Source organism: Physcomitrium patens, chromosome 9 (genome assembly GCF_059467195.1).
Source record: "Physcomitrium patens ecotype Gransden chromosome 9, ASM5946719v1, whole genome shotgun sequence".
Taxonomy (NCBI): domain Eukaryota; kingdom Viridiplantae; phylum Streptophyta; class Bryopsida; order Funariales; family Funariaceae; genus Physcomitrium; species Physcomitrium patens.
The window spans coordinates 4,681,987-4,697,839 of record NC_143418.1 but is presented as its reverse complement, the minus strand read 5'-3'; the positions used below and the strand labels follow the sequence as shown (position 1 = coordinate 4,697,839).

Genomic DNA, 15,853 nt, shown 5'->3' with positions numbered 1-15,853 from the left:
AGCATGAAACAGCAGCACGAGAAAGTGCAAGTTATGGTGCTAGAGTAGATGATGAAATTGGTGGAAGTATGGAAACTAGTGAGTTTGGGCTTCTGCCATTTCTACAATGCAAGAAGGAAAATTACCTCGAGAAGCGTTATTGAGGACTGCAGCTACAATACGAGGTACAAGAGGTTGGGAGGATCCTGTTGAGTCTCTTTCAGTTCATGCATATATTGCTAAGAGCCAACATGAAGCTTTGCTGGAAGAAAAGAGACGAGGAAATTTTGATGATATGAGAGAAGAAAATTCTTCTAAGAGCCAAACTCGAGGAGACAAGGCTCGAGAGGCAACTTCACAAGAATTGCCTGTAAAGGATACCTCAGCATCATTGGAAGAAAAAACAAGGGAGACAAAAGATAAGGGCAAATCAATTGCTTATAAGCTACTTTTTGACATTGAAGCGGCAACAAATTTGAAAGGGGTGTTGGAAGAACGTATATTAAATGCTAAGGTGGAATTCACATTGAAAGAAGTTTTGGAAATTGCAAAAAAGGAGTTTCATGATATTATCATTGACAGTATTAAGCGAAAGAGGTAATTAATAGATAAAACTGGAATGAGTCATACTATTGATGTAAGAATATATAAAGATGAAGAAGAGATTGATATTAGTTACAAGCAATCAACAAATGAAAAGAATGGATATAATCAACGAGTACATTTCGAAGATTATAGTGATAAGGAAATGAAAACTTTGAGTCATTATACTCGAAAGTATTGGGCAAGGGCAATTACTGAGGTATTGGTGAAAGTAGGAGATATAGAAGAACCAATTGTTGCTTTAGTCGACCATGGTTCTGAAATAAATTTCATGTCTAGAGATCTTTATAAGAAGCAAAAATGGCCAATTGATATGGAACATGGATGGGCAATACGAGCAGCTAATAACACACGGGGCAAATTATATGGAACTTGTCCAAATGTCAAAATTTAGATTGGGGATGTTGCGACGGAGCAACATTTCTTTGTTCAAGATACAACGTCTTATTCGTTGATTTTAGGACAACCTTATATTACAGCAACATGGATGGAAACAAAAGTACTTGACGATGGTTTTGCTTATGCAAGGGTACGTAGCGAAGATGGGAGGAAAGCTGTACAATTTCTAACAGTACCTCCTAACCATGAACGGAATCGAGATAAGTTGAGGGAGAAACCATTGCCAAAGATTGTTGAAGGATTTAAGGATTTTGGGGAGGTACCACTGTAAAGTGAGATTATGGAGGTACAAAAGAGGAGGTACTCTCGCGAGATGAAGGTGCCTTTGATGCGAGTTTTATTGGTATATTGGAGAATGGAAATATTATGAATAAGAAAGTTGATGATTTTAAAAGAAAAGAAAGAAAAGAAATTATATAATATTAAAGGAGAATTATACAAGTTAGGTATGCAGCAAGAAGATGAAAGTGATTTGGATAATGAAGGTGACGAAGACGAACTGGACAAAGGCGTAGAGAATATATTATAAATCAAACAACAATTGGGTAAATTGGTGCATATCGGAGGATGTACAGGTTCAGAGGGGGTGGATGTCGTGTTGTAACACGAGTATACCGTGAAAATATAAAGAAAGGGGACTTTTATTAATGTTCAGTTACCTCGAATATTGGGAGCAACGACCGATTCCAGTGCCAATATTGAGGAGCCAATTCAGACACCCCATCACAGTCGGTCAGGGCATACTTATCAATAACAAAATGCTCCGTTCGAGTCCAATAGTGGGAGTCAACAGACTTGAAAGGACTAAATCGATGACTAAGCGAGCCTCACGCGAAGGACCAATTTGACCCAATTACAGGAACATCCAGGTCTTACTACAGGCCTCTTAGCCAATCTGATGCGAAGGACCAATTTGACCCAGTAACGGGAACATCCAGGTCTTACTACGGGCCTCTTAGCCAATATGAGACTTGAATTGGTCGGGTGACTCAATTTTGTTCCGATTACGGGGGTTTCGATTCCGTTTCAGGCTGTCCTGTTCTCTGTGCCATTTTAGGGAACGTTGTTTCCGGAAAAAGAACCTTTTAAAAGGCAAAAAATGGAGGAGAAAGTTCTCATAGCAGAGCCAATTCCGGATCCAAGACGGAAGATTAAAGAAATTCAGAGGCTAGGGTTTGAAAGAGGGGAGAATTAGGGTTAAAGGGGAGGATAGGTTAAGAAATGAGAGGGAGAGAATTATGATTTTAAGGGTCGGAGAGCTAACGTCATGCTTCGGGAGGGGGGGGGGGAGGGGGAGACAAAGAATTGGGATTTTTTTTCTTCATAGGGTTTTACGAAGACTGACGCAATCGTTGCTGAAGTCAGTTTTGTACTGGTGAATCGGGGTTTTAATGAAGTGGGTGTGATTACTCTTGACTGTTTTGTGAAATCGAAGTTACATCTGTGATTGAAGAATTAAAAAGATGTCTATAGGATTAAGTATGCGGATTGAATAAAAAAATTTGGATTAATCTAACAAGACAGGCAGTGGATACAAGGTCGTGAGTATAAAGCGGTATCGAAGATTAGCAAATTGGGTTGTTCGAGGTTCTCTGTAATATCTAGAGATCTACCGACTGGGACAAAAAGGATTTTGGCGAGCAGTCGAAGGACATCCGTATAGATTTATGGTATATTCTTACAGTCGTTTATATTCCAACAGTCAAAAACCGATAGATTGCTTGAATATTAGTGAATCTCCATACTACCTTCTACAGCCAGACGCCCGGCACGTTCTTGAGGAGAGAAGCACGTAATATGACACCATTGGAGTATGTCTTTACCTAGATTCAATTTCAAGATCACTTATCGACTTGAAAAATAACAAGGTCTATTAGATGCTCTTTCTAAACCTTCTTATCTTGCACCAAAAGAAAGAGATGCATCTTTTAATCAACAAAGATCAATTCTCTTGAAGCCCGAGCATTTTCATCTTCAAGCTATAAAATCAACATTGATTGTTGATTCAACATTTGTGAAGCAAATTCAATCAAGCATGTTCTTTGATCCTCTTGTTCAAGATATCAAGGATACTTCTTCTAAGTCTTATGATACTTCTAACTTTGAATTGAAGAATAATCTATTATATTTCAAAGGATTCTTATATGTTCCAGAAGGTGAAGCTCAATTACGTGTTCTTTAAGCTTGTCATGACTTTTTCAACAACAAGACATTTTGAGTACAATAAAACTTTGGAACTAATATCAAAGGATTTTTGGTGGCCACAAATGTAGAATGCAGTCAAAGATTTTGTACAGACTTGTGATATTTGCTCAAGATCAAAAACTCCTCGTCATTAACCTTACGGACTTCTTTAGTCATTACCCATTCCAGAACAACCATGGTCTTTTATTTCTATAGATTTCATCATAGATCTTTCAATATCAAGATCTTATGATTCTATATTTGTGATAGTAAATCATTTTATCAAGATGACACATTTTGTATCATGTACAAAATCTATCACAGGTAAAGAAACAGCTAAGCTTTTCATTGACAATATCTATCGCTATCATGGATTGTCAAAGGATATTATATTGGATAGGAGGACTCAATTTGTATCAAGATTTTAGAGAATCCTATTCAAGATTCTAAAGGCGGATATAAAGCTTTCTTCAGCTTTTTATCCTCAAACTGATGGACAAACAAAACGGATAAATCAAGTTCTAAAGTAGTATTTGAGATGTACCATCAACTATCATCAAGATGATTGGACAACTCTTTTACCATTGGCAGAGTTTGCATATAATAATTCGGTACATTCTTCCACTCAATAAACACATTTCTTTGCCAATTATAGCTATCATCCATATTTTGATACTTTTGACTTTTTAAAAGTTGATAATCTTGCCACAAAAGATTTAGCAAATCGCTTGTCAAAGCTACATACAACAATGAAGTTACAATTAAAGGAAGCTCAAGAACAATAAAAGACCAATGCAGATGCCTATTGCAAGGAGCAACCATAATATAATATGGGTGACAAGGTATGGTTACTTCGTCGTAATATCAAGAGTATTAGTTCTTGTGATAAATTAAATTATCATAGGCTTAGACCTTTTCCTATTTGTAAAGAAATCAATCCTATTGCCTATCGATTACATCTACCAGAGTCTATGAAGATCCACCTTATATTTCATGTGTCTCTTTTGGAGCCGTATAAGACAGTGAATATCTTGGGAAGAAGATAAATACCATATTCTTCTATAGAAGTGGATAATAATCAAGAGTTTGAAGTAGAAGAAATCTTAGACTCAAGATGGTGCCGAAATAGGTTGGAATATCTTGTTGATTGGGGCGGATATGATATAAGTAAACGCACATGGGAGCCATCAAAGTATCTTGCAAATGCAGCAAAGAAAGTTGAAGTCTTTTATCAATGACATCCATCAAATCTAAGATGAAGAATAGCAAACCTTTGTTATAAAAGAAACAAGATCAAAAGAAAATAATATTCTATCTTCTATCTTTTATTGTAACTTTTGTGTATTTGAGATGAGATGGAGCACCAACAATCAACAGATTCAACTCAAGAGCTTTCATTTGAGGACTTACCAGACGAGACATTGCGATTGTCACAACCTTCAAGACAATGAAATCGAGATGAAGATCGTCAAGAATGACATATCCTTCTTCGAATAGATGGCGAGATACAACTTATTTGATATCACGACCTTGGAAGAGACTCCCGATGTTTAATGATTTTATTAGAAGTAGCAACAACTCCTGACAATGTTCCAAATGTTTTATTTGAAGGAAGTTATGAAGGCCTCAACAATAATTAAATAATAGGGTGGTCTTCTCACCATGGTATGGGACACTATAGATGGTTGAGAGGACCTATCAACCATCTTTGAAGAAAGTAAAGATCGGAGTATGTAGCAAATATAATTTGTCGCATCTTGGACTTCCTCAACATATGAAGACCACTCCTTGTGGAACTCGTTCCTAGAAGGGGAGGCAATATCACAGACATATATATTTACCTCAATAGTTACTCATATGATTAAGTAGAAGTAGGTAAATATAGAATAATTTCATAAAATCTTCTAGAGAAGCTTTTTAGAAGCTTCATAGATACGGTTTTGACTTTAGATGTGTTTGTAGGTTAGAAACTTGGCCAAAAAGCTAATCATGTATTGGTAGCTTGTGTTAACAAGCCAACTACATGGCACATACATAGATAACTTGCCTTACAAGATAAGACATGTGGTTAGCAAAGTCAACACATGTTGGAGGTCATGTAGGATATCGCCATGTAGCTCTTAGTTGGATAGTATATATGGAGACAAGAATGAAGCCTTCTTCACTCTTATCAATGCCTTTCTAGTCTTAGTCTTATTTCAAGACTTTCTAGTCTTCTTGATTTTAGTAATAGCTATTCTAGTTAATATTACATCACCTTTTGAGAGACTTTCTAGTTCTCTTCAGTGATAGAAGAGTGTATTGAGGATTCTCTTTCTTCGAGATTCATATCCTTGACAATATGCCTCCATCCTTATTCTCTTGAAATTATTACACTATAAGAGTTCATTTCAGGTTGTAATCCTAATGTACCTTACCTATAGTTATTTGGTTGTTATGCTTGGATTCTAATACTAAAGCCTCAAAAATGTACCATTGAAGGTCATCAATGAAAGAACATATATGTTGGTTTTGATTCATCAAGTATTATTTGTATTGTTAATTTATCAATTGACAAATTATTACATGCATGTTTTTAAAATTATTGTTTTGAAGAGAATGTATTTTAATCTCTTTAAAAAGAAGTATCTAATCAAAAAAGAAATAGAATATTTATATTTAAAGCACTAGAAACGTTTATAATAGATCTTGATCCTATAACATCTTTGGCTGAAATCGAAGTTGCTAAGATTTTGTATCTAAAATGGATTGTAGATAAAACACGTGATGACTTCAATGATGAGTCTTAGATTACAAGAATTCTTATTAATAAGGCTTAAAATATACCTGCTCAAATTATAATATCATTAATTAATATACCTTAGATTGTAACATCAAAAACTAAAATGACTCGCAGATCAAATAAGCAACCTTTGTAAGAAGAAGGCTATAATATTTACTAATTTTGATATTATTTTTGTGGAAGTTCTTACTAAACCTATAAAACCATCAATTAATGATAATATGTCTATACAAATTATATCTTTACTTCATGCAATAAAAAATCTTGAAATTAGGAAGAATAAAATCAAGTTGAATATAAAATTATCTATTCTATATTGTACTAAAAATGATATTTGGGATAAACCATCTATTATAATAGATAAATTATTTGCATGTATAATTACAAAAGCTCTTTTTTGCAAAGAAAATGATCATAAACCTAAAACCATCAAAGAAGCAATGTGTTGCTCTGATTAATTGAAATGAAAAAGTGTCATTGAAGAGGAGTATGTCTCTTTGTATAAGAAGAAAGTCTTTGATTCAATTGTAGATACTCTTACATCTTGCCATGTAGGATATAAGATGGTATTAGTATGAAAGGGAGATGCTAAGGATTAAACAACTTGCTATAAAGCTCATCTTGTTACTCAAGGATTTGTCCAATAATTTGACATTGATTATAAATCCACATATTCTCCAGTCGTGGATTCAATCATATTCAATTATATTATTGGAATGGCAATTTATGCCACTTTTAAGATGTATTTCATAGATATAATAACTGCATATCTATATGGTTCTCTTGATATAAATATTTATATGAAAATTCTACTTGGTTTGAAAATAGGAACTCTAAATAGATCTATTCCATGACAATATTATAGTACTAAAATATATAAGATCCTATATAATCTAAAATAATTTGAATATATGTGATATCGACATCTCTAATATTATTTAATTATAAATAAATTTATAAGTGATCTACTAATTCTTTATTTGTTTATCAAACAAGATAAAATTGGTTTTATAATCATTGTTGTATATGTTGATGATCTTAATCTAGTAGATATTAGATCTATATACATTATAGCTACTAATCTATTTATTTGTGAGTTTGAGATAAAAATGCTAGAAAAGACAACTTTCAATATTAGTCTTTAGATTATATATTTCATAGATGGTAGCATTTTTTTCTACCAACTAATGTATATTAGACAAATCTTATGGAGATTCAATATGATTGATGCTTATTCATTATCAACACCAATGGCTGGACATGGTCATGATGGTCATGATTCATATCATCCGTACAAGGAAGATGAAGAAATATCAAGAAATTAATATGCATACCTTGCAACAGTTGGAATACTTTTATATTTAACCACATCTATAAGACTAGATATCGCATTTATAATTAGTGTTCTTAAAAGACACAATGCATGTCCAATACTATAACATTGGAATGGCATCAAAGATTTATTACATTATTTAAAAGACATTAAAGACTTGAAATTATATCACATAATTTGCAAATCCAAAATTGATTGGATATTATGATATAAGATATAAAGCTGATATTGCAACAATTAAATTTCAAACATACTATGTATTCTTAAGACATAAAGCTGCAATATCATAGAAATCAATGAAAAAAACTATAATTACAACTTTACTCAACCAGGCAAAAATTATTACCTTACATGAAGCATCTTAAGAATGTTTTTGATTGCCATCAATTGATAAACTCATTCAGAGAACCTAAGGACTTTCATATGATAATTCTTCAATTATCTTAGATAAAGATAATAGCACTTATATTACAAAAATACAACTTAAGATCAAGAAAATTGAATCTACAAATAATCTTACTAATCTCTTCACCAAAGCTCTCTCTTTGTGCAACCATTGTTGATTTACTTATAGCATTGGCATATGACAATTTGCTTTTCTTAAGCAAGAAAGTTAATGAACTCTTTAAATAATTAAGAAAAATGATGTTGTACTCTTTTTCCTTCCTCCATAGTTTTGCCCTATAATACAATAAGATTTTCTTAAATAAATTTTTAATGAGGTAGGAGTTGTTGATCTTACAAGATTATAGAAAAATATAGATTATAATCCTATGTAAAATTTATGTTATATAAATACTATGAAGAATGAAGAGGAGTGTTGAGAGCATTAAATATAGTCCGCGTTCTCGATAATATTTATTGTAGTTACAATGTTTGGAATGTAGTAGGGAGAAATTGTTTATCTTCTCATTGTATATAAGAGATAACCACATCAATACACTCTCTTGTGTGTATGTGTATACATTACTTCCAGCTACTCTATTGTGTCTCTCTAAACATTCTCAACACTGACATTCTCAACACTGCTAATGCTTGAACCTTCTCCAAAACTCAGACTAGTAGGGAAAATGAATGGCTGGTTCTCAATTTGCAAGTTGCATAGTGTTGGCGGCGGAGGTGGTCAACGGGATCCAACTTTTACCCAAAAATATGGCGGAATCAGGACGAATTGGACAAGAAAAAACTGGCAATAGAAATGGCCCCCAGCAGTGGGCCTTGCGGCATCCCACTGCCTGGCTCCAACCTGGCCTACCACGGTAACCAGAGAATAATGAGGTTCAGCTGTTCATATCTCCAAAGACCGTCACTATTGCCTGCATCTCATGCAACCATTATTGTTTCTATTTAAAAAGGTTTTCCTCATTCAATCGCACGCGTGCATGCACATTATTCGTGTCAAACATCCATCGCAATTTTGGAATTTCCAGGTTCAGCGCACGCTACCAGACGGTTGCCTAAACACAGAGAACCAACATTTAAATACTGTCTACCATGTGCAAGCTTTTGTGATAATATCCTCATTAACCAGTCTGACTCATGTCTGATCGGTTGAAGAAAGCGAAGATTGGAGAGTTTCCGACAACCATTTGTGCATTACCTTACCGTGTTTCGACTTGTTCACTTGTAGGCTTGCCTTGTGTTGATACATCTTTCTACAAACTGATGTTATTTACAACTTCCATGCTCGTCACTTCGTTTCAAAGAAATAAAATCTCAGGATTCCGCGTTCTGAAATGAAACTTCTTAAGAAGTATCGTTTTGCTGTGAATGAGTTGTGGATGTGTTCAGTTTAGGTGGTGAGTCTACCAGTGTCTAGTTCGGATCGGTGGTGATAGAAGCTGAACCTTGGGACAAGCAGCGTACAAATAATCGCATTGTGTCATCTGCTCGTTCCAGATTGGTTCGTCGAGATTTTTTGCGCAGGACACCGAAGTTTTGAGTTCATAAAAAATGGTAGTTTTGTAGCATATTGTTGGGTCCACGCTAGTCCTAATGATTCCTCCGCCTGTGCCTGATGATGAGCATGTACGGCGGTGCAAGTGCCTGCCATGGGTGGTCAAAAAGCACTGCCGAAGTAAGAGATAATGAAAGATTGTGTGCGAGGGGTTTATACCCCCTCCCAGCTCGGAACACGTTCGCACATTTCATCATTCAGAGTTTTTAATACTGGTGTAAATTTTTTTAATACACAACATGCAATCATGTGGTTGCATATCCCCTATTTCACTTAATCAATCTAGTATCACCGAAGCACAATTCAACTACTCTCTCTCTCTCTTTAGATAGATAGATATAGATATATATATATATATATATATATTTTATAGGTAGGAGATAGACGGAATGAATTTGTTATAATGAAAGTTGGAACTAACTTATGAATTTCTTTTTCCATTTTTTTCCACACGAAGATGCACAAATTCATGAATTCGGAAAGATGCTTTCAATAGGACCAGCAGTAGATTTTTGTTGAGAGTTAACTTTAAGAAAGGGGTTGCTTATGGATTAGCAATTATTAGACAAAGAGAGTTAGTAGAAGAAAAATTATTAGAAATATACGAAATTAATAACAAAGTGCCACATTAGACAAAGAGAGTTAGTAGAAGAAAAATTATTAGAAATATACGAAATTAATAACAAAGTGCCACATGGAATCTATAAGTGGATTTTGCATGTTAGAGTTTGGTTAAGATAAAGTATTCTTTGTGGAAAATATTAATAAATGCACACAAAGCCAACTGAAGTTGCCTTTGGTCCTCTTTGAACTCCAATATTAGTAATTGTTAATATTTTTACTTACAATAAAATGGAATCTATCTCTATCATTGATTGCTTGTTTTATTATATTTTTTATAGTTCCAAATTGGTATTTTTAGAAGCTTTATTAGATAACATCTTTCTTGTTTATCCAAAATCTAGTCTTTCAAAATTATGAGAACCAAGAGAGTTATAGAAGAAAACATAATATATTATTGATAATACATGTTTATTCTTAATGTAAAAAATATAATTAATCATGGTGCATTACATATTATATATGCCAAAACTATTGCTACCAACTCCTTATAAAATCTTACTATGACGATGAAAGTTTTCCAAGTATTGGGATAAATAATAAATGACCTATAGCTACAAAATAAATAAAATAGATACTAATTAATTAGAAAAAATAATTTACTCAGAGTAAAGTGATGATACGTGGCTATAGCAGAATAGGTACCTTGCTAGCACATGATAATAAATGTTAAAAAATCCTAAAATATCTCAATAAATCCTAAATCCTTAACCTTAACTAATTGTTTATAAACAATTTTGTGTTTTCAGTTGTTTTTGGTGCGTGTGTTTTTTTAAACCCTAAACGCCCAACAATCGGTAGCCCGCGAGGAGGCTGCATCTGCAGACACAGGTGGGTGACCGATGAATGGGGTAAAAATATTAGCTACAAGCTGGGTGTCTGTTGTGCGAAATCGATGATAAATGTATTGGTGTTAGCATAAAGAATAAATTGGTTAATGTGCACATTCTGTGGAAAAAGCCTCTTTTGGCTCGATGGAAAGCGTTGACCAAACGGACACTTTTGTCCTTTCTATCTTAATATATGCGACTGGGCTTCCACATTCATATATAGAAAAAACCAGCGCACACTCCTCACACTTACGAACGCGCTTCTTATCCTCTCCCACTCATCCAGCCTATACGTGACGACCACCATTGCACCACCCCCCGCGCGGAAAAAGACCATCCACCGGGGGAGCCTTTTTTTTTTTAATGGTGTGTCTTCTCCGGGCTAGTGCCGAATCGGTGAAGAACTCCACGCCAACTTCTGTTTGACTTCGCAACCCACAGTTCCATTTCCCAGGGGGCAGGGGCAGGGTTGGCTCATCTTGAATAGTGTTGGATGCTCCAGTTGTCGTTTCGGTGATCATCTCGACGTTGCGACAAAGCTTGAACCGTTTCCGCTCCTTGACGCCCTGGAGGCAGTTTTGGGTACCAAAAGGTTTGGAAACTTGTACTTGGCAATGTGAAATGAATGCCATCTACCTTAGATCCACCGGAATGTCCTCGCATGGACACTGAGCCATGTGTGACGATATATCTCGCATGCAATTCATCTAGTACGGCCGTCGCTAATCAGGCGGTGCCTATCCTATTGACCACAGCGTCCTCACCACCCCACACCTCATCATCGATTGCGATACACCACTGCGACTATAAGCTGCTTCCCGAAGCCATGATCTCATTTCCTCACCTCCGGAGGATTTAATGCGTCGGTTTATAATACAGATTAAACATGATTAAAAATTCCTACCTGTAATGTATGCAATTTTATTTTTAAGAATGACTTCTATTGAACAGTTTTTTCAAACAGTCACTGATTTCAAAGCTCATGATGCGCTGAACAATTTATTGTGACGTTTGTGACGTTTACGGTAACTCTTCCATTAATGATTTTTTTTGCACCAATAACATGTATTTGTTTCCATCACTTTGAATCTTGTCTACATGTAAATTGTTTTTCTATTGTATTTAGAAGAAGACAATTTTAGAAGAAAAGTTTTGGTAGAATCCAAGACTTCTAGGCCCACTTGTCTTATCCTTACTCAATATGCTTCATATTCTTTATGTTCTTTTAACAAGTTATATGTTTTGATGGTTTTCATCTTAACATTCTCTCATTAACTTCTAAATTCTTTGTTGGACTTTTGTTCATCCATTTGCACAAACTTAAACATTGTAGTATAATCATTTATAATTTTACCAAACCACACAGGTCCATTTTTTAAACATAAAGACATCTTTTAAATCAGTATTTTTTAAGAATAATTATATTACATTTAAATATAATCAAACAAAATGCAAATTTTAGGGTATTGCTAATACCACTATAGTCTTACCTATTGCCACCACAACATGCAACCCACTCAACATATTTCTTTAGTTATTTTTTGTTCTAATAAAGAATTATGTTAAAATATTTATTTATTTCTAATATATATATACACACATACACATACACACAATAAGAATAGGTTGTATTGTCAACAACAAAAAACTATGGTAACAATTTTTGGTGCCACCAACCAAAATTGTGGTGGCATTTGCAACACCCAAATTTTAGGTACAAATATAATTATTTAAAAAAAATAAAAAATGATTGAATTAGTTTTCGAAATTGTATGCATTACACAGCGTAATGTATTCCATCAGATTTATGATGTTGTAATGAAAACCAGAATCAACACAATTTTTTTTTTTTTTTCATTTTGAAAAAATAGCAAAAAAATCTCACCAATTTTTATTTCAATTAAAGAATATAAAAATATGCTCTGCAGTCACATTCCCCAGTTGACCCTTACCATTAAAAGCCCTCCAGAACAGAAAATCGTACCGAAAAATGCAATGCACGTTCCCGAAGGCTGCGGCGGTGGGTTCAAGAGCAAGTGAGAACGCGGCTGAGGGTATCCACCATCGGGAACTTGTATAGAACCGCGTGGCGGTGAGGGACGTGGCGAAGGCAGCTCTTGGAAATGGCCGAGTAGGCGAGGCGGAGGAGGAGGCCACTCGGAGAAAGGAGGAGAGCCCTGCCCTGCCCCCAATCTTTCATTGCTCCTTTTCTTCCTTTTCGGTGAAACCCTGCAATCGTAGCTTGGTCGTTCACCCATTCAGGGCCAGGCTTTTCCCGAGGGGGGGGGGGGGGGACAGATGAGAGATGCCCCTCCCTGTGAGTGGGTCCTGCTTTCCTGTTTTCGACTGACTGCATGAGGAATTTCCCTGAAGTAAAACTCGCCTGTACTGATTCCGACGTGTGCGGTGTCCGAGAGAATATCTGGGTATAAAGTATGGAGGTCGAAAGAGGGTTGCTGTGTGGTTTGGTTGTGAGCTGAGTTTGCAATCGGCTTCGGTAACCAGCTCGGGAGAAGAGTGGGAGTGGAGTTGTCTGGAGTGTCTTCTCGTAGACGCTAGCTAAGCTTTGTTGATGAGCTCTGCAGTGATTAGAGCTTCAGGAGATGCTCTCTCTAAGTGTCACAATCACTGTTTGGGTTGGATAGTTCGCAGCACAATTGTGGAAATTCTTACAGTATGGATTTCTTGTGAAATCTAAACAGCGGGGAGAGAGAGGTGCACGTTAAACGAAATGGATACGACACTGGTTTTGCACGGGTTGGAGATTGTAGCTTTTATTTGTGTTTCCTTGACTCTCATTATGCAACTGTGGTCTAGAAACAACGAGCAGGCAAAAATTAACAAACGATTGCCTGGGGGCTCGTTCGGTTTGCCCCTTCTCGGAGAGACGCTGAAGTACATGGCTAGCATGAAGACATCTATGCCCACATTCATGGCGGAGCATCGGCAGAAGTACGGCGAGATGTTCAAGTCGAAACTGATGGGCGCCTTTTGCATTGTCACGACGAAATCAGACACGATCAAGTGGGTGTTGGCCCACGAAGGCAAGCAGTTCGTGACCGGGTATCCGAAATCCTTCCGTAAGGTGTTGGGAGAGTACACCGCACTGAGCCTCCACGGCGAGCAGTGGAAGAGTACTCGGAGGTTCCTGGTGAACAGCCTCCGTGTCGAGCTCCTGAAGGAGCGCATTCCGATGATTGAGCAAACAGTGTTGGAGAATCTGAACTCGTGGGCGATCAAAGGGTGTGTGAGCATTCGAGAGGAGACGAAGACACTGGCCTTCAATGTTGTAGCGCAGTACCTGCTCGGATCAAGGCTGAAATCGGGGCCCGTGAACGATTCCCTACGAAACGACTTCTATGTGTTGACGGAGGGCCTCTTCGCATTGCCAATCAATTTTCCCGGGACTAACTTCAGGAATGCTCTTGAGGCGCGCGCGCGCATCTTGAAAACACTGGAGGAAGACATCGTCAGCAAGCCGCGACCAGCTGGAGATGAAGATCAGTACGTCGATTACATGGACTACATGCGGAAAGAGAATTTGCCGGGAACTACGGATGAGTTGCTGCGCGAGAAGACAAGGTGTCACATCCTTGGGCTTCTGTTTGCTGGTCATGAGACAGCCGCAAGCGCGATGCTCTTTGCCGTAAAATATATCATGGATAATCCCCGCGTCTGGAATGAGCTTCGTGCAGAACATGACAACATTCAAGTGTCGAAATTCGAAGGGGGCAACCTGACTTGGGACGATTACAAGAACATGCGGTTCTCGCAATCAGTCATTACGGAGACGCTGAGGCTTGCAAATCCCGTCGCGCTGCTGTGGCGTGAAGCGACCGAAGACGTGCAATTGAACGGGTCTCTAATACCGAAGGGATGGAAGACGGTTTGCGCAATCCGAGAAGCGCACCACGATCCTGAGTTCTTCGACCATCCACATGAATTCAATCCGTGGCGCCATCAGCATGAAGTGCTGAATCCAGCTAAGAAACCGCCACTGTTAGCATTCGGAGGGGGCCCTCGGTATTGTCCCGGAGCTGAGCTAGCCCGTGCTGAACTCTGCATTTTTCTGCATCACCTTGTGACGAAGTTCGACTTGAAGGCCTGCGAGACGGAAATTGTGTCCTTTTTCCCAGTCCCTATGTTCAGCAATGGACTTCAAGTGCGAGTGCAGGAGCGCGACCCTGCAACGAAATGCTCCCAAAAAATCATGGCTTATTAAGTCGCCTTCACTTCATCCGCAGTGTTGTGATCCGTGGATTATCTTTTGTTGTACAGACCATTACTAGACAACTGCCGCAAGGCATGAAGAAAATCTGAAACAAGGTCAGTAGCAGAAACTCAGAAAAGATAATTTATTCAAGCATAGAGTGTAACAATACCAATACCCAGGAAATTGTTCCGGACATTCCTTTTTGAGGCAGACACAGACAAATAGACGGACAAATCAGACACGAATATGAAGACCTCAGACCAGCCTATAAAGCCAACATCACCATTCGCAGGTTCTGAAGAGCAATTTCAAACACATGGGGGGGACAGTAATAGTTAGAGCGATAGGATGTGGGTTCAAAGGTCACGGTTCGGAGAGTTTTGGTGCACTGGTGTAGTTGAGATTGGGACCTAATCGTCAAATGGCCTTTGCTCACGGCCAAGCGCTTGCAACGAGTCTGACATGTATGATACACTCTTGAATGAAACAAAGACAATTCATGAAGTTGTTTATCCTCTGTTGAGTTGTTGCGCGCGCTCTGTTTTCTTCTTTGCACAAACTTATTCTGCAATGTTACGATATGAAGTTGCTATACGCTTCACCCAGAAACTTCCTGAAGGGTGGTTGGGAGAATCTGGGTCCGGTAGAGTGTTCCCAAGCAACATTCTCCCAGAATGATCCAGGTCGTTTCAGAGATGCACCGTTGTGGAGGCAAACCAGTCGCTCTTGTGTTGCTTGGTTGTCACGAGGCCAACCAGGATTAATTGCTTGTTCCCGCTGACTCCTCGCGTATCCATGTTAAGTTTTTGAAGAATTCGGACTCGATGAGTTGTGTCGTTGCATTCCACTCAAGTCAAAATCAGCCCATCCTGAGCATGCTTGTGATCTCCATTGACTGCTAATTTCCAAATGGTGAATCAATTAGGTGCAACTGAAAATTTCAATTATTGTT

General features: G+C 37.3%; 1 protein-coding gene across 1 annotated transcript; it reads left to right on the top strand.

The window, feature by feature from the left end:
- The first annotated feature begins 13,014 nt into the window (after positions 1-13,014).
- Positions 13,015-15,405, top strand: LOC112286276 (cholesterol 22-hydroxylase CYP90B27). Its single transcript, XM_024528022.3, has one exon. The coding sequence runs from the start codon at positions 13,420-13,422 to the stop codon at positions 14,908-14,910; it is 1,491 nt and encodes a 496-aa protein (XP_024383790.1). The 5' UTR covers positions 13,015-13,419; the 3' UTR covers positions 14,911-15,405.
- The last annotated feature ends 448 nt before the right edge of the window (positions 15,406-15,853 follow it).

What these genes read in the sequence shown, in the direction of transcription:
- LOC112286276 (XM_024528022.3), top strand. Translation starts at nt 13,420, where the DNA reads ATGGATACGACACTGGTTTTGCACGGGTTGGAGATTGTAGCTTTTATT.